General features: G+C 45.9%; 1 protein-coding gene across 1 annotated transcript in view; it reads right to left on the bottom strand.

Annotated features, from left to right (window-relative positions):
- The window catches only part of GPI (glucose-6-phosphate isomerase), a 61940-nt gene that overhangs the window by 21689 nt on the left and 17289 nt on the right, over nt 1–22962 (bottom strand). Inside the window, exons 4-9 of the mRNA XM_067470953.1 lie at nt 18425–18544; nt 18003–18086; nt 15202–15348; nt 7251–7322; nt 1315–1359; nt 1138–1191 (exon numbers count right to left, since the gene is read on the bottom strand). Of these exons, the coding sequence (XP_067327054.1) occupies nt 1138–1191; nt 1315–1359; nt 7251–7322; nt 15202–15348; nt 18003–18086; nt 18425–18544 (522 nt within the window). The remainder of the gene's footprint in view (nt 1–1137; nt 1192–1314; nt 1360–7250; nt 7323–15201; nt 15349–18002; nt 18087–18424; nt 18545–22962) is intronic.

Here is a 22962-nt window from a genome sequence, read left to right as displayed (position 1 = left end):
TTTTTAACCTGCCACTTTTGGACTCTTGCTTGCTGAGGTGTTCCTGCGAGTGTATCTGGATGCCCATGTGATGAAGTTCCAGGAGTGTTAAACTTTAAAGCAATATATACTGAGAATTTGAGGTCTTAATATTAATGTGTGTGTGTGTGTGTGTGTGTGTGTGTGTCTGTATAGTGACCCAGGCTGCCCGGCATGCAAACCCAGGTTGCGATCCCCAAGAAACTCCATCTCCAGACCAAAAGTTCAACCGCACAAAAGGTAGATCATGGCCTAGATTGAAGAAGGTCAGTAAAGGCCAAGGGTGGGCTCTTGCCAGAGGCGACCCTTGTCCTTTACTGACCTTCTTCAATCTGTGCCATGTCCTACCTGGGCCTCTCCTGCCGCCGGGCAAATGTCACCGCCAGGAATAAATAGCCTGAAAGCTTGCCTTCCCAGCAGATGCCCAAACAGAGGCCGACGCATCCTGGAGCTTGACCTTTCCTGGGACTCAACACCAGACAGGGGACCTCTTATAATAATAATAATAATAATAATAATAATAATAATAAGCACAATAATGCTTACTATTATTATTATTATTATTATTATTATTATTATTATTAGCATTATTAGCATTTCTCATTTTGGAAACTTGCAACAGAGAACACAGTGCAAATAGTTATTATTATTATCCCAGTATCCCAGCAACTCGGTAGAGCAGATGATGTCTTCAAAGCAACAGGAAGTTCCCAAAGACATCCAAATCTAAAGTGTAGGGAAACTGCAACCCCATCACAATAACTTTATTGCCATTGTACATGGTACAACGAAATTCAATGCTTTTCTCCAGTACACACCACAACACAACACACCCATCTGTCCACATTCGAATCATTATGGCACATCAATGCGAAGCCATGGAGCTCCATAGAGTTACAGTTCCAGGATAAAAGCTTCCTGTCCTTGTCTTTGTCACCCTGTGCCGCCTGCCAGGTGGTAATAATTCAAAAAAGGAATATGCTTTGGAGTTGGAGGAATTGGAGACGTTGGGGGTCCAAAAGATTCCCCGTCCCCTTTTCCTTCCCAAGGAAGAGAGAGAGAAAAGCACTGCCCTCATGCGGGAGGGATGCCTAGTCTTGTGCATGGCGCCTTACTTACGTCCCAAAACTCGAACATGTTCTGAGTGTCGATCCCAAAATCTTTCACTTTAGGCTAAAGAGACAAAGGGAAGAAAAATAACAAGAATTAGGTCACAACCTAATCGCAGTCATGGTCAAGTCCTGCATCCCTTGAGCATTTCCCCCTTTTTCTGAGCCGCTGCAGGAATGCACTTACCCCATTGGTAGAAAGAGCCACGAAATGCTTGGCCACAGCAGCAGGCTAGAGATTGGGAAGAGAAGAAGGCCATTAGACAAAACAGAAACCACTCCCAGGAAACTCAATACAATCTGAAAATCTAGGAATATAAAAACAGAATTAAATATGAGGGTTGACTGAAAAGTAATGCCTCCATATTCGTAACTTCTCAACAGATGGCAGTACTGGTATGTGGCAGGTACTGGCTTGTTCAGTAGACTCTCCTCTACAGCTCCATTTTGGTGGGAAGCCTTAGCATTGAACGGTTGTGTTGTTAAAGTGTGAAGTATGGAACTCTGCGCTGACGGTCGGTCAATGCGACTTAAGCAATGTATGCAGCAGGTACTGGCTTGTTCAGTAGACTCTCCTCTACAGTTCCATTACTGGCAGGAAGGCTTAGCATTGAACGGTTGTGTTGTTAAAGTGCGATTTATGGAACCCTGCGCAGACAGTCGGTCAATGTGACTTAAGCACTGTATGCGGCAGGTACTGGCTTGTTCAGTAGACTCTCCTCTACAGTTCCATTTTGGTGGGAAGCCTTAGCATTGGACGGTTGTGTTGTTAAAGTGCGAAGTATCAAACCCTGCGCAGACGGTCGGTCAATGCAACTTCAGCATCATATGCAGCAGGTACTGGCTTGTTCAGTTGACTTTCCTCTACAGTTCCATTATTGGCGGGAAGGCTTAGCATTGAACGGTTGTGTTGTTAAAGTGCGAAGTATGGAACCCTGTGCAGACGGTCAGTCAATGCGACTTAAGCAATGTGCAGTCACTGAATTCTTGATAGCAGAAGGTGTCACCCCAAAGGAGATTCATCAGAGCATGCAAGCTGTTTATGGGGATTGTGTTGATTTGAGTACTGTGTGTCGTTGGACGAGAAAGTTTAAAGATGTTGAGGTGGTAACATCTGACTTGTGTGACAAACAAAGAGTTGGACGTCCTGTGACAGTAACTATTGAGTTTCACAAGCAAAAGGTGGACAGATTGACTCAGGACGATTGTCGTATCATTCAGAGAGAAATTTCAAGCATAATTGGCATTTCAGAAGAACGTGGGGGTCACATTATTGTTTTGCTTGGCTATCGGAAGATCTGTGCACAATGGGTACCCAGGATGCTGACGCCTGAACTGAAAGCGCACAGACTTGAAACTTTTCATAAGAAAAAGGTTGACAGACTGATTCAGGACAATCGTCGTATCATTCAGAGTCATTTCAAGCAAAATCCGCATTTCAAAAGAACTTGTGGGTCACATTATTGCTTTGCTTGGCTATCAGAAGATCTGTGCACGATGGGTACCCAGGATACGGACGCCTGAAATGAAAGTGCACAGACTTGAAACTTCAGAGACTGAGTCTCACCACCGTACGACATTCTCCATTCAGTCCAGATTTAGCACCGTCTGACTTCCATCTGTTCCCGATAATGAAAGAAGATCTGCGGGGACATCAGGATGCTTCTGATGAAGATGTTGAGAGAACCATGAGACGCTGGTTGTGCAAATAGAGTGTCGACTTCTTCCGTGATGGCTTCAGAAAACTCATTCATTGTTGGCAGAAATGTATCCAATTGTGGTGATTATGTCGGAAAGTGAATAGCGGAAGTTAAAGAACACACTAAGGATGATTTCTGCGTTTGATTTATTAAAATATTCCCATCTAAACCCAAGTAACGAAAGAGGAGGCATTATTTTTCATTCAACCCTCGTACATTGAAAAGGAGGGATGGTGGTGATGATGTCACGTTTTTGATGTTGGGTTTGAATGTGTTGTCATGTTTGGATGTATGCATCTGTGTTAAGATTTGTGCTACCCGCACTTGCTCAGTCTTGTCGTTGTTGTTGTAAATATTAAAATGCACAATAAAAATCATATATATATATATATATATATAAAGAAAAACTATCACAAAATGTTCCTGCAGGATGACCCTTCCACAAGAACCAAGGGCAGCACCTTTGCAATAGTTTTGCAATGGTATATATGATCATCGAGTCTCAACCCATTCAACCTAGTTTGCGACAGCCACAAAAATGAAGTTCCTGGAGGAGAACAACAACTTTCAAAGGAAGGGCTGCACAATTAAATAGGAAATTGCGGACCAGGAACAGAACATTTTTCAAATTTTGTTACACAGTGCAACAAACCAGGCTTTGCAAGGCTGATTTTCCTTTTGGGGGGAGTATAGTCGAAGCATCTTCTGCAGAGTCCCCTGCAAACATTGGATATTGTTGCATACACGAGTAGGGTTAAGAAACCTTTTCCTGTTGCCAGTGTTTCCAGGGTCGTGCCGTTGGACTGAGGGGACCCCGCTTGCAAAAGCATCCGAGAGAGAGAGAGAGAGGTGTCCTTTCAAAAAGCGTGAGCAGGGCATTCCTCAGAAGGGCACCTTCCTATTCATAGTCCAGGCATCTGCCTTTGCAAAGGCCAGCCCCGTCTCAAGTGCAACCCGGTTTCAGGCTGCAAAGGAGTTGCCAAGAGTCACCGCAGCGCCCTTTCCAGCTCTGGTTCCCTTGCAGCAGGAGAGCGCTCCAAGGCAGAAGAAGCCATTTTGGTTCCCCACATAGTAAATACAGGCTTGGTGAGCATGAGGTTGGCAATCTCAAACAAAATTCTTCCAACATTGACCCATGACTTACCCTCAGAAGCCTGTGCCTGATCTAAAAACTAAAACTCAAGTTGCAAATCATGGTTTTGGAGGGAATTGTGGTTAGCATTTCTGCCCACAACTATGGTTAGATGCTACCATGGGGGAAACGGAATGTGGGCAAGAAAAGAGATTTAATGATGGGTTGAAAACCAACCTTAAAAACTCTGGCATAGACACTGAGAACTGGGAAGCCCTGGCCTTTGAGTGCTCCAGCTGGAGGTCAGCTGTGACCAGCAGTGCTGCAGAATTTGAAGAGGCACGAATGGAGGGTGAAAGAGAGAGGAAGAAGATGCGTCAAGCCAACCCCGACTGGGACCACCTTCCACCTGGAAAGCAATGCCCTCACTGCAGGAGACAATTCAGATCAAGAATTGGGCTCCACAGTCCCCTACGCACCCACAAGAGTACTGATCCTGGAAGACTATCCTACTCGGCCAAGGAGGGATCACCTAAGTAAGTAAAGTAACATGGGGGGAAATTAGTAGCCAACTGCATTAAATCACTACCAACTGAGAGGTCATGAGTTCAAAGCCAAGCCTGGTCAGAGTGAGCTCCCGACTATTAATAGTCTAGCTTGCTGTTGACCAATAATAATAATAATAATAATAATTATTATTATTATTATTATTATTATTATTATTATTATTATTAGGGCTCACAAATGGAACTCTTAAAAAGGAGACAAAGGAGGGCCTGATTCTGGCAGCCCAAGAACAAGCCATTAGAATCAATGCCATTGAAATCCAGCATATAGATCTAATTTGCTGTGACATACTGTGTTTTTGTGTCAGTAAAATAATAATAATAATAATAATAGGAACAAGCCATTAGAACAAATGCCATCAAAACCAGAATTGAAAAGTCAACGACAGATCCCAAATAAAGACTCTGCAAGGAAGCAGGTGAAACAATAGATCACGCCCCCAGCTGCTGCAAGAAGATCGTGCAGACAGACTACAAGCAGAGGCACAACACCTTTGCTCAGATTATTTATTTATTTATCGTGTCATCAGCAACCATACCATTGTGTTACATTTCTAACAGAACAAAACAAACAAACAGATAAAAAAAACACACAAATTTTGCAGACTTGGTAGTTGGTTAAATGTCCTTTGACCAGTCTCTGGCCCCTTGGAGTGCTTCTGGTGTTGCCGCAAGGAGGTCCTCCCTTGTGCATGTGGCAGGGCTCAGGGTGCATTGCAGCAGGTGGTCAGTGGTTTGCTCCTCTCCACACTCACATGTCATGGTCTCCATTTTGTGGCCCCATTTCTGAAGGTTGGCTCTGCATCTCGTGGTGCCAGAGCGCAGTCTGTTCAGCGCCTTCCAAGTCGCCCCGTCCTCTGTGTGCCCAGGGGGGAGTCTCTCATTTGGTATCAGCCATGGATTGAGGTGCTGGGTTTGAGCCTGCCATTTTTGAACTCTCGCTTGCTGAGGTGTTCCAGCGAGTGTCTCTGTAGATCTTAGAAAACTATTTCTAGATTTAAGTCGTTGACATGCTGGCTGATACCCAAACAAGGGATGAGCTGGAGATGTCTCTGCCTTGGTCCTTTCACTATTGGCTGCTACTTCCCAGCGGATGTGAGGTGGTGCAATACCAGCTAAGCAGTGTAATTTCTCCAGTGGTGTGGGGCGCAGACACCCTGTGATAATGCGGCATGTCTCATGAAGAGCCACATCTACTGTTTTAGCATGGTGAGATGTGTTCCACACTGGGCATGCATACTCAGCAGCGGAGTAGCATAGCGCAAGGGCAGATGTCTTCACTGTGTCTAGTTATGATCCCCAGGTTGTGCCAGTCAGCTTTCGTATGATGTTGTTTCTAGCGCCCACTTTTTGCTCGATGTTCAGGCAGTGCTTCTTGTAGGTCAGAGCACGGTCCAGAGTGACTCCTCCCAGGTATTTGGGTGTGCTGCAATGCTCCCGTGGGATTCCTTCCCAGGTAATAATCCTCAGAGCTCGGGATGCTTCTCTGTTCTTAAGGTGGAAAGCACATGTCTGTGTTTTAGATGGGTTGGGGATCAGCTGGTTTCCCCTGTAATAAGCAGTAAGAGCACCTAGACCAATGTTTCTCAACCTTCCTAATCCCGCAACCCCTTAATACAGTTCCTCATGTTGTGGTGACCCCCAACCATAACATTCTTTTGCTACTTCATAACTGTAAGTTTGCTCCTGTTATGAAACATAATTTGGGAGTTGTAGTTGTTGGAATTTATGGTTCACCTACAATTAAAGAGTATTCTGAACTCCACCAACGATGGAATTGAACCAAACTTGGCACAAAGAATGCCCACGACCAACAGAAAACCCTGGAAGGGTTTGGTGGGTATTGACCTTGAGTTTGCGAGTTGTAGTACACCTAAAGAGAGCACTATGGATCTGGACCAAACTTGGCACAAATACTCAGTATGCTAAATGTGAACACTGGTGGAGTTTGGGGAAAATAGGCCTTGACATTTGGGAGTTGTAGTTGCTGGGATTTATAGTTCACCTACAATCAAAGAACATTCTGAACTCCACCAACGATGGAACTGAACCAAACTTGGGACACAGAACTCCCATGATCAACCGAAAACACTGCAAGAGTTTGGTGGGCATTGATGTTGAGTTTGGGAGTTGTAGTTCACCTCCATCCAGAGAGCACTAAACAATGATGGATCTGGACCAAACTTGGCACAAATATTCCATATGCCCAAACATGAACACAGATGGAGTTTGGGGGAATGGACCTTGACATTTGGGAGTTGTAGTTGCTGGGATTTATAGTTCACCTACAATCAAAGAGCATTCTGAACTCCACCAACGATGGAATTGAACCAGTCTTGGGACACAGAACTCCCATGATCAACCGAAAACACTACAAGAGTTTGGTGGGCATTGAGTTTGGAAGTTGTAGTTCACCTACATCCAGATATCACTGTGGACTCAAACAATGATGCATCTGGACCAAACTCTACACGAATACTCAATATGCCCCAAAGTGAACACTGCTGGAGTTTGGGGGAAATAGAATCTTGACATTTGGGAGTTGTAGTTGCTGGGATTTATAGTTCACCTACAATCACAGAGCATTCTGAACTCCACCCATTACAGAATTGGGCCAAACCTTCCGCACAGAACCCCCATGTGGGCCACAGCAATGCGTGACAGGGGACGGCTAGCAAATAATAAAATAAATGTTGTACTGCGAGCCCAGCAACAGCTAAGGATGCTGGGGGTTCCTGAGCAGTGCCGAGTTTGCACCGAGTCCCTCAAATACGCTTCGACTTACATCTTTTGCCGACTTCAGGAACCACTCCTTGGCCGTCTCCGCGTTGGTGATGGTCTCTTGAGTGGTGAAAGTCTGCGCGACAAGAAATAAAAAGAAGAGTGTGAAATCCATCCCTGGCCTAGAAAGGGATATACAGAATTTAAAGAGGCACAAAATGCAACAGAGCAGCTCCCAACACCTAGATTACACATGAGAAAACCAGCAGGCTGTTAGGAATTGTGGGAATTGAAGTCCAGAAGACCTGGAAAGCCAAAGTTTGCACATACCTGACCTAGAGCCAAGCTTTGGAACGAAGGATGATGTATACTTTACTTACTTAGGCGATCCCTCGTTGCCCGAGGATGATGGCCCTCCAAGTGTAGAGTCTTGGGGGTGGATATGTAGGTGACTGTGGAGCCCTATTCTTGACCCACATGTTCTCCTATAGTGAGGGCATCAGTTTCCAGGTGAAAGGCAGTCCTGGACAAAGCTGGCTTGACGCACCTTCTTCGTCTTGGCACGTTTCCCCCTTTCGCCCTCCATTCATGCCTCTTCAAATTCCACAGCACTGTTGGTCACAGCTGGTGTGGTCCAGCATTTCTGTGTTCTCAAATGGTATGCTGTGTCCAGGTTGGTTCCTCAGGTGCTCTGCTATGGCTGACTTCTCTGGTTGACATAGTCTGCAGTGCCTTTCACGTTCCTTGATTCGCATTTGGGCAATGCTACTGCGTTTAGTGGTCCCTCTGGAGACTTCTCCACAGCTGCATGGTATACGCCATATTATTTGAGAACACAGAAATGGTGGACCACTCTCACAACCACCATGTCAGACTACACAGAGAAGCCACTGAAATCCAGAAGCATGCAGACAATTTCAACATAAAGGAGGAAACCATGAACATGAACAAAATCTGGCTACCAGTATTAAAAAAACTCTAAAATTACAACAGCAAAACAGCAGGGGGAAACAATCAGGGACATCTAATCACCTCTCAACAAAAGATTGCTCCAGGCACTGCCAGGCCATCAAATGCTAATCAAGGTGGTCAGTTGAAACATTCACACCTAGCTCCAGCAGACAACCCTTTTTACTAATTCCAACAGACCTCACTACCTCTGAGGATGCTTGCCATAGATGCAGGCGAAACGTCAGGAGAGAATGCCTCTAGAACATGGCCATATAGCCCGGAAAAACCTACAACCACCCAATAATAATAAAACTTTATATATACCCTGCTACCATCTATAAATAAACCCACTTTCCTAGTTCCAATAGACCTCACTACCTCTGAGGATGCTTGCCATAGATGCAGGCAAAACGTCAGGAGAGAATGCTTCTAGAACATGGCCATATAGCCCGAAAAAACCTACAACAACCCAATAATAATAAAACTTTATTTATACCCCGCTACCATCTATAAATAAACCCACTTTCCTAGTTCCAACAGACCTCACTACCTCTGAGGATGCTTGCCATAGATGCAGGCGAAACGTCAGGAGAGAATGCCTCTAGAACATGGCCATATAGCCCGGAAAAACCTACAACCACCCAATAATAATAAAACTTTATATATACCCCGCTACCATCTATAAATAAACCCACTTTCCTAGTTCCAATAGACCTCACTACCTCTGAGGATGCTTGCCATAGATGCAGGCGAAACGTCAGGAGAGAATGCCTCTAGAACATGGCCATATAGCACGAAAAAACCTACAACAACCCAGTGGTGAGAAAGCCGCTTTCCTCCCTAGCCTGGCACCAGACCTGTCTCTCCGATTTCTTTGGGCAACACACAGGAGAAAACTCATTCGGGATTGAATTCAAGGCAGAGAACACGCTGTCCTTCTTTCTCACGGCTCATTTGGAAACGTGCAAGAGCCAACGTTTTGATTTGCTTTCCGCTCCAAACCTAAACACGGGGACATTTGTTCTCCGTGGGTTTTGGACAATGCAACGTCCTCATTAGCGAAAACCCCGCTTGAGGAAGGAAGGGCAGGCGTGGTCAGCCATGCAGGCCTCCGAGGGAGGGCCCTCTCCGCTCTTGGGGTGCAGTCAAGCATTCATGCGTGGCTTTGCGGGCCAAGGCAGCATTCCCCGTCTCTCCCATCTGCCCTCAAGGGCGCTCGGGTCCCGTCGTGCAACAAAAGGCCAGTTGATCCAAAGCAAGCCTTGCCAAAAAATGCCATTCATCCCTTTCCAAATCTATCCAATTATTTTACAGCGGCAAACGAGGGCCAAAAAAGAAACAGTAAAAAACGACGACAAAGGCAGGCCAACAGAAGCTCCCTTGATGCGCCGGGCTCCGCTCATGTCGTTGGCCATTTCCAAGATGAGCTCAGGGGAGGAAGAGCGGCAGAAGGATGCGCTTGGCATCCCATCCATCGAGCGTCGCAGCTTCTCCGTTCGGTCTATCAGCCACAATCGCACAAAGAGAAGCCCTGTCCGGCAGCATTAAAGGGGGCCCACACCAAGAGGCCACCCAACCCAAGGCACAGGCGGACATGCCCGAGTTGCAAACAGGAAAGATTCTGTAGGCTTGTCCTTAAGTTGAATGTGTTCGCAAGTCGGAGCAGGAACCTCTTTAAAGTCTGACTCCAACCATATATATGTAAAGCCTTCCTAATGTTATCCAAAATTAATATATGTATTAATATATTAATACATATATTAATATATAATATAATAAGGTAAAGGTTGTCCCCTGACATTAAGTCCAGTCATGTCTGACTCTAGGGTGTGGTGCTCATCTCCATTTCTAAGCCAAAGAGCCGGCGTTGTCAGCAGACACTTCCAAGGTCATGTGGCCAGCATGACTGCATGGAACGCCGTTACCTTCCCGTCGGAGCAGTACCTATTGATCTACTCACATTTGAATGTTTTCAAACTGCTAGGTTGGCAGAAGCTAAGGCTGACAGCAGAAGCTCACGCCGCTCCCCGGAATCGAACCTGCGACCTTTCGATCAACAAGCTCAGCAGCTCAGTGCTTTAACCCACTGCGCCACCGGGGACTCCATATAATATAATATATAATATTAATATAATATATAATATATAATATAATATAAAAAAGGTAAAGGTAGTTCCCTGACATTAAGTCCAGTCATGTCTGACTCTGGGATGTGGTGCTCATCTCCATTTCTTAGTTGAAGAGCCAGCGTTGTCCGTAGACACCTCCAAGGTCATGTGGCCAGCATGACTGTCAGCCACATTATATTATATTATATTATATTAATAATATAATATTAATATATTAATACATATTAATATATTAATACATTATTAATACATTATTAATACATATTAATATGTTAATACATATTAATATATATATATATGTACAATATAAATATATTAATATATGAATATGTACTTATATGTATATGTATGTATATGTGTGCGCCGAGAGCGCCGCCCCAGCGAGGCCTTCCCATCTGGGCCTCACCAAGTAGGCCGCAGCGTCGTGAGTGTCGCCCGGGCTGGGTCCTGCCACTGACCCTCCATCTTCTGCCCCCCCCCCCGTGGATTGTTGGGGGGGAGGCGAGTTGGGGGCCTTCTGCTCCAGCGAGGCCTTCATCATCTGGGCCTCACCAAAACAGGCCGCTGCGCTGGTAGTACTGCTCCGACTGGGCCCTTACCATCTGGGCCTTTATCATTGAGGCGGTATACATTGATTGTGTCGTCCAACTTTATGAACTACCCATTGTGCAGATCGTTGTGTGTAGTCCATTTTTGTGTTGACCTCTTCTGTGTAGACCAATATTGTGTTGACCAACCGCGGCATGGACCATCTCTGGAAAGACTGAATGACCCATCCGCTGTTTTTTACATCACCCGTCCTTAGACTACATCTGAATCATTGTTGCCTTATCATCAGTACGATCATCTTGGCCAACGCTGCTAATTTCTCCGTCTGCCAGCACTTTAAACCACCAAGTATAATTTTGCACTTTAGACCTCTGCTACCTCAATGCTAAGTGCACTTTAAACTCTTGCACTTTAATGCCATTAAGCCTTCGTTATAGCACTTTAACGGTTAACAACGTGTTAGGTCAAGCACTTATTGTATCTTGCACTTTAACACCTGCTAATACTTGAAGCTAGTGATTGTACCAACGCTGCTCCAGCTCTGCTCATCCATGTCGGCTCTCATCCCGTGGTATCTTTTAACAGCATTGTTGGTAACCTGGGGAGGGAATAGAGGGTGGAGTGGGGAGCTAGATCCTAGAAATTGTACCACAAGGTTAGGAAAGGGCTTGAAGGAGGCTGTATGTCACAAAGAGGAGTCATTAGGAGAACTATGGGATGAAGCCACTAACTTGAAGTGCAATATGGACGAAGAGAGGTATTCCATTAGCCGAGGGGTCCCCATAGAAACCATAACGGGGAGGGGGAGATGCGGGAAAGGGAGACCGCCAATTCGGCCTAGAAATAGTGAAAAATCTAAAATAACTCAAATCCGGCCTAGAGATAGAAAAAGAAATTTAAGAACTTGTAATCGGTCTCCTGACGTGGTAAGTGGGTGTTCCAAGGATGGCGGTCCCTCTGGGTTGAAGTTGGTGCTGTTGAACGCCAGATCTGTCAACGGAAAAACATCTTTTATCCAAGATATAATTCTGGAGGAGCGGGCAGATCTGGCGTGCATTACGGAGACCTGGCTGGACGAAGCCGGAGGTGTAAATTTGACCCAGCTTTGTCCACCAGGCTTCTCCGTACAGCACCAATCAAGACCTGGAGGGCGGGGAGGCGGAGTTGCGGTAGTCTATAAAAATTCTATCCCACTGACCAGAGGCCCCATCCCGCAGTCAACTAATTTTGAATGTGTCTACCTGAGGGTGGGTGACCGGGACAGAATAGGGATTCTGTTAGTGTACCGCCCACCTCGCTGCACTACAGTCTCCCTACCTGAGCTAGCAGGGGTGGTCTCGAGCCTGGCGTTGGAGTCCCAACGGCTTCTTGTGCTGGGGGACTTCAATGTACATGCCGAGACTACCCTAGTAGGAGCGGCTCAGGACTTCATGTCTTCCATGGCAACCATGGGGCTGTCCCAACAGGTATCTGGCCCCACTCACAGTGCTGGACACACATTGGACTTGGTTTTCTGTCAGGGATGGGAGCAAAGTGGCGGTGTTGAGGAGTTATCCATCTCTCCGTTGCCATGGACCGACCACTATCTGGTCAGCTTTAGACTTGCTGCACCTCCTAACCTCTGCAGAGGTGGGGGACCCATTAAGTTGGTCCGCCCCAGGAGGCTTATGGATCCGAATGGATTCCTGACGGCTCTTGGGGATTTTCCCGCTTCCTCGGTTGGTGATCCTGTTGATGCCCTGGTGTCTCTCTGGAATGGGGAGATGACTAGGGCAATAGACACGATTGCTCCAGAACGTCCCCTCTCAAGTAGCCGAGCTAAACCAGCTCCTTGGTTCACCGAGGAGCTGGCAGCGATGAAGCGAAGGAAGAGGAGACTAGAGCGCGTGTGGCGTTCGGACCCGAGCGAGTTAAACCGAACACGGTATGTTGCCCTTCTTAGGGCATATGCCGTGGCAATAAAGGCGGCGAAGAAATCCTTCTTTGCGGCCAATATTGCGTCCGCAAAGAACCGTCCGGCTGAGCTGTTTCGAGTTGTCAGAGGTCTATTAAATCCCACCACGCCGGATGGGAACCCTGACAACTCGACAGCCCGCTGTGAAGCATTTGCTCGGTTCTTTGCGGACAAAGTCGCTTTGATCCGTTCTGACCTGGACACCATGTTAACGGCAGTCTCAGAGGATGTAACACGAGCATCTGCTTATCCGATTTCGTTGGATTCATTTCAATTGGTGAAACCTGAGGATGTGGACAAGATACTTGGAGGAATGAGGGCAACCACATGCATCCTAGACCCCTGCCCATCCTGGCTTCTAAAGGAGGCCAGAGGGGGATTGGCCGAGTGGGTGAAGGTGGTGGTTAATGCCTCCCTTCGGGAAGGCAAAATTCCAGCCAGCTTAAAACAAGCTGTGATAAAACCGCTGTTGAAAAAACCATCACTGGACCCCACTCAATTCGTCAACTATCGGCCTGTTTCCAATCTCCCCTTTTTGGGCAAAGTCCTGGAACGTGTGGTGGCCTCACAACTCCAGGTATTCTTGGCAGACACTGATTATCTAGATCCGGCACAGTCTGGTTTCAGGCCGGGACATGGTACCGAGACAGCCTTGGTCGCCTTAGTGGATGATCTGCGCAGGGAGCTAGACAGGGGGAGTGTGTCCCTGTTAGTTCTGCTGGACCTCTCAGCGGCCTTCGATACCGTCGACCACGGTATCCTTCTGAGTCGCCTCGCGGGAATGGGCCTTGGTGGCACTGCTCTGCAGTGGCTCAGGTCCTTCCTAGAGGATCGTACTCAGAAGGTGTTGCTGGGGGACAACTGCTCTACCTCACAACCATTGACTTGTGGGGTTCCGCAGGGCTCAATATTGTCCCCCATGTTATTTAACATCTACATGAAGCCGTTGGGAGAGATCATCCGGAGTTTCGGGGTGCGGTGTTATCTGTACGCAGATGACGTCCAACTCTGTCACTCCTTCCCACCTACTACTAAGGAGGCTGTTCAAGTCCTGAACCGCTGCTTGGCCGCTGTATCGGACTGGATGAGGGCGAACAAATTGAAATTGAATCCAGATAAGACAGAGGCACTCCTGGTCAGTCATAAGGCCGAACAGGGTATAGGGATACAGCCTGTGTTGGACGGGGTTACACTCCCCCTGAAGACGCAGGTTCGCAGCTTGGGTGTGATCCTGGACTCTTCGCTAAGCTTGGAACCCCAGGTTTCGGCGGTGTCCAGGGGAGCATTCGCACAACTCAAACTCGTGCGCCAGCTGCGCCCGTACCTTGGGAAGTCTGATTTGGCCACGGTGGTCCACGCTCTGGTTACATCCCGGATTGATTACTGCAACGCGCTCTACGTGGGGTTGCCCTTGAAGACTGCCCGGAAGCTCCAGATGGTCCAGCGCTCGGCAGCCAGGTTGCTAACGGGAGCGGCACTCAGGGAGCACACCACTCCTCTGTTGAGCCAGCTCCACTGGCTGCCAATTCGCTACCGGGCACAATTCAAGGTGCTGGCTTTAGCCTATAAAGCCCTAAACGGTTCTGGCCCCGCTTACCTCTCCGAACGCATCTCCACCTATGAACCGTCTAGAACATTAAGATCGTCTGGGGAGGCCCTGCTCTCGATCCCGCCTGCGTCACAGGCGCGCTTGGCGGGGACGAGAGACAGGGCCTTCTCAGTGGTGGCCCCGCGGCTATGGAATGCCTTGCCGGCAGACATCAGACAGGCACCTTCATTGCTGACGTTTCGGAGAATGGTCAAGACCTGGCTGTACGAACAAGCGTTTGGCTAAGCAATGCAACTAATTAAGGAAGTCGGTAATGGAACATAGGAACGGCATAACGGCTATGAGAACGGATCCGATTTCAATTAAGACGCTTTATATGTTGTTTGTTGATTTGTCTTGTCTGATCGTTAATTGTTGTGGATCAACGTCGCCGATCCTGTTGTTGTATTATCGTGTTTTTAATTGCACTGTAAACCGCATTGAGTCGCCTGCTAAGGGCTGAAAAATGCGGTATAAAAATGAAGTAAATAAATAAATAAATAAATTTGTGTGTGTGTGTATATATGTATATGTACATATGTGTGTATCTGTATGAGTCCCTGGTAATGCTGAGCTGCTGAACTTGCTGACTGAAAGGTCGGCAGTTTGAATCTGGGGAGCGGGGTGAACTACTGCTGTTAGCCTCAGCTTCTGCCAACCTAACAGTTTGGAGTCATGCAAATGTGAGTAGATCAATAGGTACTGCTTCTGCGGGAAGGTGACAGGGTGTGTGTGTGCATATATATATATATATATACACACACACACACACACACACATATACGTACATACACATACACGCAGGGTACACAAAGAGGCCAGGGAGCCGCTAAAGAAGACGTACCTTGGAGGCGATGATGAAGAGCGTGGTCTCCGGGTTGAGCTCGGCCAGCGTCTTGGCCATGTGTGTGCCGTCGATGTTGGACACAAACCAGACACGGGGGCCGCCCTTGGAGTAGGGCTTCAGGGCTTCCGTCACCATCAGGGGGCCCTGGGAAACAGGAAGAACCCAGTTGGAAGAGGCACCGAGCACTGGGAGGCTCCCTCGGCGGGGAGGATTGCCTCTGCATTGCTTTCAATCATCCATTTTTAATACACAGTGAAACCTTGACTTACAAGCGAACCAACTTACGAGTGATTTGAGATGCGAGGTGTGACGACTATGAATGGTCGTCATAAGGATACCTTGCAAATTTGGTTCATACAATACTAACAGACTATTTGGAACGTTTAGATTCCTTAGATACTAATTAGAATTAGATACAGATCTAAAATAACTGTAACTATGTACGTAGCTTTTTTTCCTACCTCTGCACCCCTCCCCTGTGAAACATTAGATACCAGCTTGGGTCTCCAGCCTTTATTATTATTATTTTTATTATTATTATTACTATTATTATTATTATTATTTACGTCATTTCTATACTGCTTTTCTCACCCCTGGAGGGACTAGATTGGGTCTCTAGCCATTATTATTATTATTATTATTATTATTATTATTATTATTATTATTTACGTCTTTTCTCATCCCTGGGGAGGACTATCTTGGGTATCCAGCCATCATCATCATCATCATCATCATCATCATCATCATTATTTACTGCATTTCTATACCACTTTTCTCACCCCTGGGGGGACTAGCTTGGGTATCGGACTTGGCCACGGTGGTCCACGCTCTTGTCACATCCCGATTAGATTACTGCAACGCACTCTACGTGGGGTTGCCTTTGAAGACTGCTCGGAAACTCCAACTAGTCCAGCGAGAGGCAGCCAGATTGCTCACCGGGGCGTCATACAGGGAGCATACCACCCCCCTGTTGTGTCAGCTCCACTGGCTGCCAATCCAGTTCCGAGCACAATTCAAGGTGCTGGTTTTGACCTATAAAACCCTATACGGTTCCGGCCCAGTGTATCTGTCCGAACGGATTTCCCTCTACGTCCTACCCTGGAGCCTAAGATCTTCTGGGGAGGTCCTGCTCTCGACCCCGCCTCTATCACAGGTGAGATTGGCGGGGACGAGGAGCAGGGCCTTCTCAGCGGTGGCCCCCCGCCTATGGAATTCTCTCCCCGGGGAAATCAGATCTGCAACTACGCTCCTTTCTTTCAGGAAAAAACTAAAAACATGGATCTGGGACCAGGCATTTGGACAAGCGGGTAAATAAATAAAGAAGAACTCCACTGATGGCTAGGAAATGACTAACGGATTGGTTATGTGGAACTTTGGAATCGAAACGCTGATTATAAGAATGACTTTTATATGATGTTTATATGATGTTTATACAATGTCTTAGGTACCAGTGCGGATGTTTTATTATGATAATCGTTTTAATTGCATTTTGTATATCGTTCTTTTATATTTTGTATACTCTGTATTATTATGTATAGGCATCGAATTCTGCCTTTCTTGTAAGCCGCCCTGAGTCCCCCTCCAGGGGTTGAGAAGGGCGGGGTAAAAGCACCAGTAATAAATAAATAAATAAATAAATAAATATCCAGCCATTATCATTATTATTATTATTATTATTATTATTATTATTATTAACTGCATTTCTATACCGCTTTTCTCACCCCTGGGGAGACTAGCTTGGCACTCCAGCCATTATTATTATTATTATTATTATTATTATTATTATTATTATTAACTTCATTTCTATACCTCTTTTCTCACCCCTGGAGGGGACTACCTTGGGTCTCCAGACTTTATTATTATTATTATTATTATTATTATTATTTACTGCATTTCTATACCACTTTTCTCACCCCTGGGGGGGGGGGGATAGCTTGAGTCTCCAGCCATTATTATTATTATTATTATTATTATTATTATTATTATTATTAGTTACTGCATTTCTATACCACTTTTCTCACCCCTGGGGGGAGTAGCTTGGGTCTCCAGCCTATTATTATTATTATTTATTAACATTTCTATACCGCTTTTCTCACCCCTGGGGGGACTAGATTGGGTCTCCAGTCTTATTAATATTATAATTATAATTATAATTTACTGCATTTCTATACCTCTTTTTTCACGCCTGGGGGGACTAGCTTGTGTCTCCAGCCATTATTATTATTATTATTATTATTATTATTATTATTTACTGCATTCCTATACAACTTTTCTCACCCCTGGGGGACTAGCCTGGGTCTCCAGCCTTTATTATTATTATTACTATTATTATTACTATTATTATTATTATTTACTGCATTTCTATATTGCTTTTCTCACCCCTGGGGGAACTAGCTTGGGTCTCCAGCCATCATCATCATCATCATCATCATCATTATTATTATTATTATTATTTACTGCATTTCTATATTGCTTTTCTCACCCCTGGGGGGACTAGCTTGGGTCTCCAGCCATCATCATCATCATCATCATCATCATTATTATTATTTACTGCATTTCTATATTGCTTTTCTCACCCCTGGGGGGACTAGCTTGGGTCTCCAGCCATTATTATTATTATTACTATTATTATTTACTGCATTTCCACACCACTTTTCTCACTTAAACTGTGTTATATGTTGGGTAAGTTTTCCCTAGATGCATCATCAATAAGGTTCAGTGTGAGCCAGTTTTTGAAAAAGCGGAATACAAATAATAACAATTCATAATCATTAACCGAAGTCAGTAATGCAGCTCACCAGGTCCGACCCGCCAATCCCAACGTTGACCACGTCCGTCATGGCTTTCCCAGTGTAGCCTTTCCAGTCCCCGCTGCGAACTTTCTGCAACACGGAAAACAACACAGAGAGCACTGGGATTAAAACATATAAAATCCAGATCATCTGCTTTGAACCGGATTATATGGCGGGAACATCTACAGCAGGCCTGGGCCAACTTCGGGCCTCCCTCCAGGTGTTTTGGACTTCAACTCCCACAATTCCTAACAGCCGGTAGGCTGTTAGGAATTGTGGGAGTTGAAGTCCAAAACACCTGGAGGGAGGGCCGAAGTTGGCCCAGGCCTGATCTACAGCAATTCCTGCAAATGTTGTTATGCCATACTCTAGCTAGGATACGTATCACGCCATTCCTAGAGAAAGCACAACGGCTGCGTCATTCCTACCTGGCAGAAACCCTTCATCTTCTCCAGCACTTTGTTCACTTCCGGAACCACGTCTTTGCCGTCCACCAAGATGGGAGTGTTGGAGCGATTCCGCAGCGCGATGTGGAGCACGGCGCGGTTCTGAAACAGGAAGGAATCATCATCAGACAGAGAGGGAGAGCCACGGGTAAGCCGTGCATGCAATCACACTCTGTAGCAACAGTTTTGTTCCTGGGTTATCAATATAATTTCCTATTTGACTCTATCATAAAAACACGGGGGGGAAATTATTAAATGACACAAACTTTGCTCTTGCAGGAGGGACATCCGGCAACTCATTAGATATTACATAATATTATTATATTATAACTCCAGTATGCTGATGACAACGTCATCTATGCACATTCAGAAGAAGACTTACAAGCCACTCTAAACACCTTCGCAAAAGCATACGAGAAGGTCGACCTGTCATTAAACATCGAGAAAACCAAAGTGCTCTTCTAGCCAATCCCTCTCCAATGCCAGAAATACAGCTTAAGGGTGTAACATTAGAAAATGTGGACCATTTCCGCTCCGTTGGCAGCCACCTCTCCACCAAAGTCAACATTGACACTGAAATTCAACACCGCCTGAGCTCTGCGAGTGCAACATTCTTCCGAATGAAGCAGAGTGTTTGAGGACCAGGACATCCGTAGGGAGACCGAGATGCCGGTCTATAAAGTTATTGTCCTCCTAACCCTGCTATATGCTTGCGAGATGTGGACTGTCTACAGACATCACATGCAACTCCTGGAATGATTCCATCAGTGCTGCCTCTGGAAAATCCTGCAAATCTCTTGGGAAGACAAGCGGACAAATGTCAGCGTGCTGGAAGAAGCAAAGACCACCAGCATTGAAGCGATGGTCCTCCGCCATCAACTCCAGTGAACTGGTCACATTGTCTGGATGCCTGACCACCGTCTCCCAATGCAGTCACTCTACTCCGAACTCAAAAATGGAAAACAGAATGTTGGTGGGCAGTGTGACGATGTGTAATTTTATTTCTATGGTTATGTGTTGTTTAAACAGTAGTTAATACGGTAAGTATGTAGGATTATACTTTGTTAGAGATAGTGGCTGGTTTGGCTTGAGCAGAGTTGCCATAGCAACGGGAGCGGAGCAAACTGTCACTTCACGGCGCATCTTTTTGAAAGTAGCAGTCTGTGACCTGTAGAGTTACAGGGAAGACTGATTTCTCTAGTGGGAGAAACAGGGAACTAGTCTGTGACCAAAGAGTTACAGGAGAAGGTAGCTGATCCTGTGGTGTGTGGAAAACCATCAGAAATACTATAGTTAGAGAACTATAGGGAAGACTGGTTCTTTAATATTAAGAATCAGGGTTTGGCTGGGAGCCAATTCTGTTAAATAAGCCTTTTAGCTTATTTGTTTTATTAGGACAGTTGTCCAGGAAAGATACATCTGCTTACAGAAACCTCTTAAAGTCTGTACCTAAAGTTACTCATGAAACCCTACTAATGTAACCTATCAAGATTTGTGCCTCTAGAAAAGAAACATCGAATCTGTTATACTTGTTACTGTTTTCCTCAAGCCTTGCCTGATACAGTTTCTTCTAAGCCAAACAGCCTGCATAAGAAGTAAAACCAAACCAGGAACATCAAACGCTACGCTATCAAATGAATAAATCCTTCTTTGTAAAACAGCTCCTAAGTTGATGCTGAGAATTACTGGGCTTTCCTCACAAATTTGGTGGCAGTAATTTTATGCTCCTTCACAGGCAGGAAAAGAGATTGAGAGATGGAGGGCGAAAGAGAGAAACGTGCCAAGAGGAAGGTGCATCAAGCCAATCTCGACTGGGACCGCCTTCCACCTGGAAACCGATGCCCTCACTGCGAGAGAACATGCAGGTCAAGAATAGGGCTCCACAGTCACCTACGGACCCACCACCAGGATACTAAACTTGGAGGAGGGATCGCCTAAGTAATTATTATATAATATATTAAAATATTATATTATTATTATATCATACATTGATGAACATTGAAGTCCCCCAGCACTATAAGCCATTGGGACTCCGATGCAAGGCCCGAGATCACCCTGGCTAGCTCAGATAGGGAGGTTGTAGTGTTGCGAGGTGGTCGGTACACTACAAGTATCCCTATTCTGTCCCGGTCTCCTACTCTCAGGTGGACGCATTCAAATGAGGGTGTCTGTGGGATGGGGCATCTGGTCAAGGAGATGGAAACCCTATAGACCACTGCAATCCCTCCTCCCCACCCTCCAGATCTTGGCTGATGCTGCACAGCTTTCTTTGTTCATAAACTTTCCTCTAAATGCTGTGCCTAAAATGTTTATTTGTTGTTTATTCGTTCAGTCGCTTCCAACACTTTGTGACCTCATGGACCAGCCCAGGCCAGAGCTCCCTGTGGGCTGTGCCCACCTGCAGCTCCTTCAAGGTCAAGCCAGTCACTTCTTTATTTATTTATATTAATTACAGTAATGACAAGCTTCTGGCAATCTTGCAGTTCGAAAACATATAAATGCGAGTAGATGAATAGGTACCACTCTGGCGGGAAGGTAACGCTGCTCCATGCAGTCCTGCCAGTGGCCACATGAGCTTGGAGGTGTCTACGGATAACGTCGGCTCTTTGGCTTAGACATGGAGATGAGCACCAACCTCCAGAGTCAAATATGATTAGACTTAAGGACAGAAAGAGGAGGCCGTGCCTGCCGCAAACAAGCTTGGAGAACCACAGAAAGATAGAAAGGAACTGAAGGAAGTTTCCTAATGTTATTAGAGAGACTTCCTAATTTTAGGGCTTCGCTTGGACTGATTCTTAACACTCTCGAAGGAGAAGTGACCGTTATAAAATGCAAGAGGAGCTTCCTGTAAATAGGAGGAGAGTCTGGTCAAATGTTTGTGGTTACAGACAGCAAAATGTGACAAGATCCCTTTCCTCAAGAAAGAGAGACCCTTCGTTGAGAGCAAGGCTACCCACCTCCCTTGTATTTCAGCCCTTTCCAATCCGAGCGATGGGAGGCTTCCCTTTGTCATTTGGGAGTTGTAGCTGCTGGGATTTATAGCTCATCTTCAATGAAAGAGCATTCTGAACCTCACCAACGATGGAATTGAACCAAACTTGGCACACAGTTCTCTCATGAGCAACTGAAAATACTGGAAGGTTTCATGGGCATTGACCTTGAGTTTTGGAGATGTAGTTCACCTACATCCAGAGAGTACTGTGGACTCAAACAATGATGGATTGGGACCAAACTCGACACGAATACTCAATATGCGCAAATGTGAACACTGGTGGAGGTTGGGAACAATAGACCTTGACGTTTGGGAGTTGTAGTTGTTGGGATGTATAGTTCGCCTACAATCAAAGAGCATTCGGAACCCCATCAACGATAGAATTTGGCCAAACTTCCCACATAAAACCCCCATGACCAACAGAAAATACTGTGTTTACTGATGGTCTTTGGCGACCTCTCTGACACCCCCTCACGACCCCCCCAGGGGTCCCGACCCCCAGGTTGAGAAACCCCCAGGTTGACAAACCCTGAGAAAGCCAAAAGCTACGACTCCTCAGAAGAATACAGGGGGAAAACATGGTGCACCTTAGAACCTTTTGCACCAAAACAACAAAGAGTCCTAATCCCAACTAAGAGACTGACACGTCTGACTTGCTATAAGCCAGCGTGTCTCAAACTGGGGGTCGCAAGGAGGTGTCAGAGGGGTCTCCAAAGACCATCAGAACACACAGTATTTTCTCTTGGTCATGGGGGTCCTGTGTGGGAAGTTTGGCGGGCTGAATGTCCACTTAAGGTCACCCGGTGAGTTTGCGATCAAGATGGAAGCCGGCATGAAACACCTGAAGGAACAACCACACGGCGTATTTATTTGCAGTATTTATATTCCGCCCTTCTTGCTCGCAAGGGACTCACGGCAGATTACAATGCACATATACATGGCAAACATTCACTGCCATTTAGACATACAACATATATAGACAGACACAGAGGCAATTTAACATTCCAGCTTTTCTGGCTTCATGAGGGCATGCTCAGTTCCGGCCACAGGGGGAGCTGTTGCTTCACCGTCCACTTGTGACACTGAATCCTTGATGGAGTACTTTCTCATTCTTATGCACGCTGCTGGAAGGTTTTATGGTGTCGTAATTAGCCTTCCCGCATAAAGCGGTACTTAAATTTCCTACTTGGCAGATGCAACTGTCTTTCAGGCTGCATAGATCAACAGCAAGCTAGACTATTAATAGTCGGGAGCTTACTCCGACCCAGGTTGGCTTCAAACTCATGACCTCTCGGTTAGTAGTGATTTAATGCAGCTGGGTTTTATGGTGTTGTAAATTAGTTAAATTAGCCTCCCCATATAAAGCGGTACCTAAATTTCCTACTTGGCAGATGCAACCGTCTTTCAGGCTCATAGGTCGACAGCAAGCTAGACTATTAATAATTCGGAGCTCACTCCGACTTGGGTTGGCTTCAAACTCATGACCTCTCAGTTAGTAGTGATTTAGTGCAGTTAGGTTTTATGATGT

The sequence above is a fragment of the Anolis sagrei genome, chromosome 8 (genome assembly GCF_037176765.1).
Source record: "Anolis sagrei isolate rAnoSag1 chromosome 8, rAnoSag1.mat, whole genome shotgun sequence".
Classification (NCBI taxonomy): Eukaryota; Metazoa; Chordata; class Lepidosauria; order Squamata; family Dactyloidae; genus Anolis; species Anolis sagrei.
The sequence above is the reverse complement of the archived record's forward strand: the minus strand, read 5'-3'. Positions and strand labels throughout refer to the sequence as shown.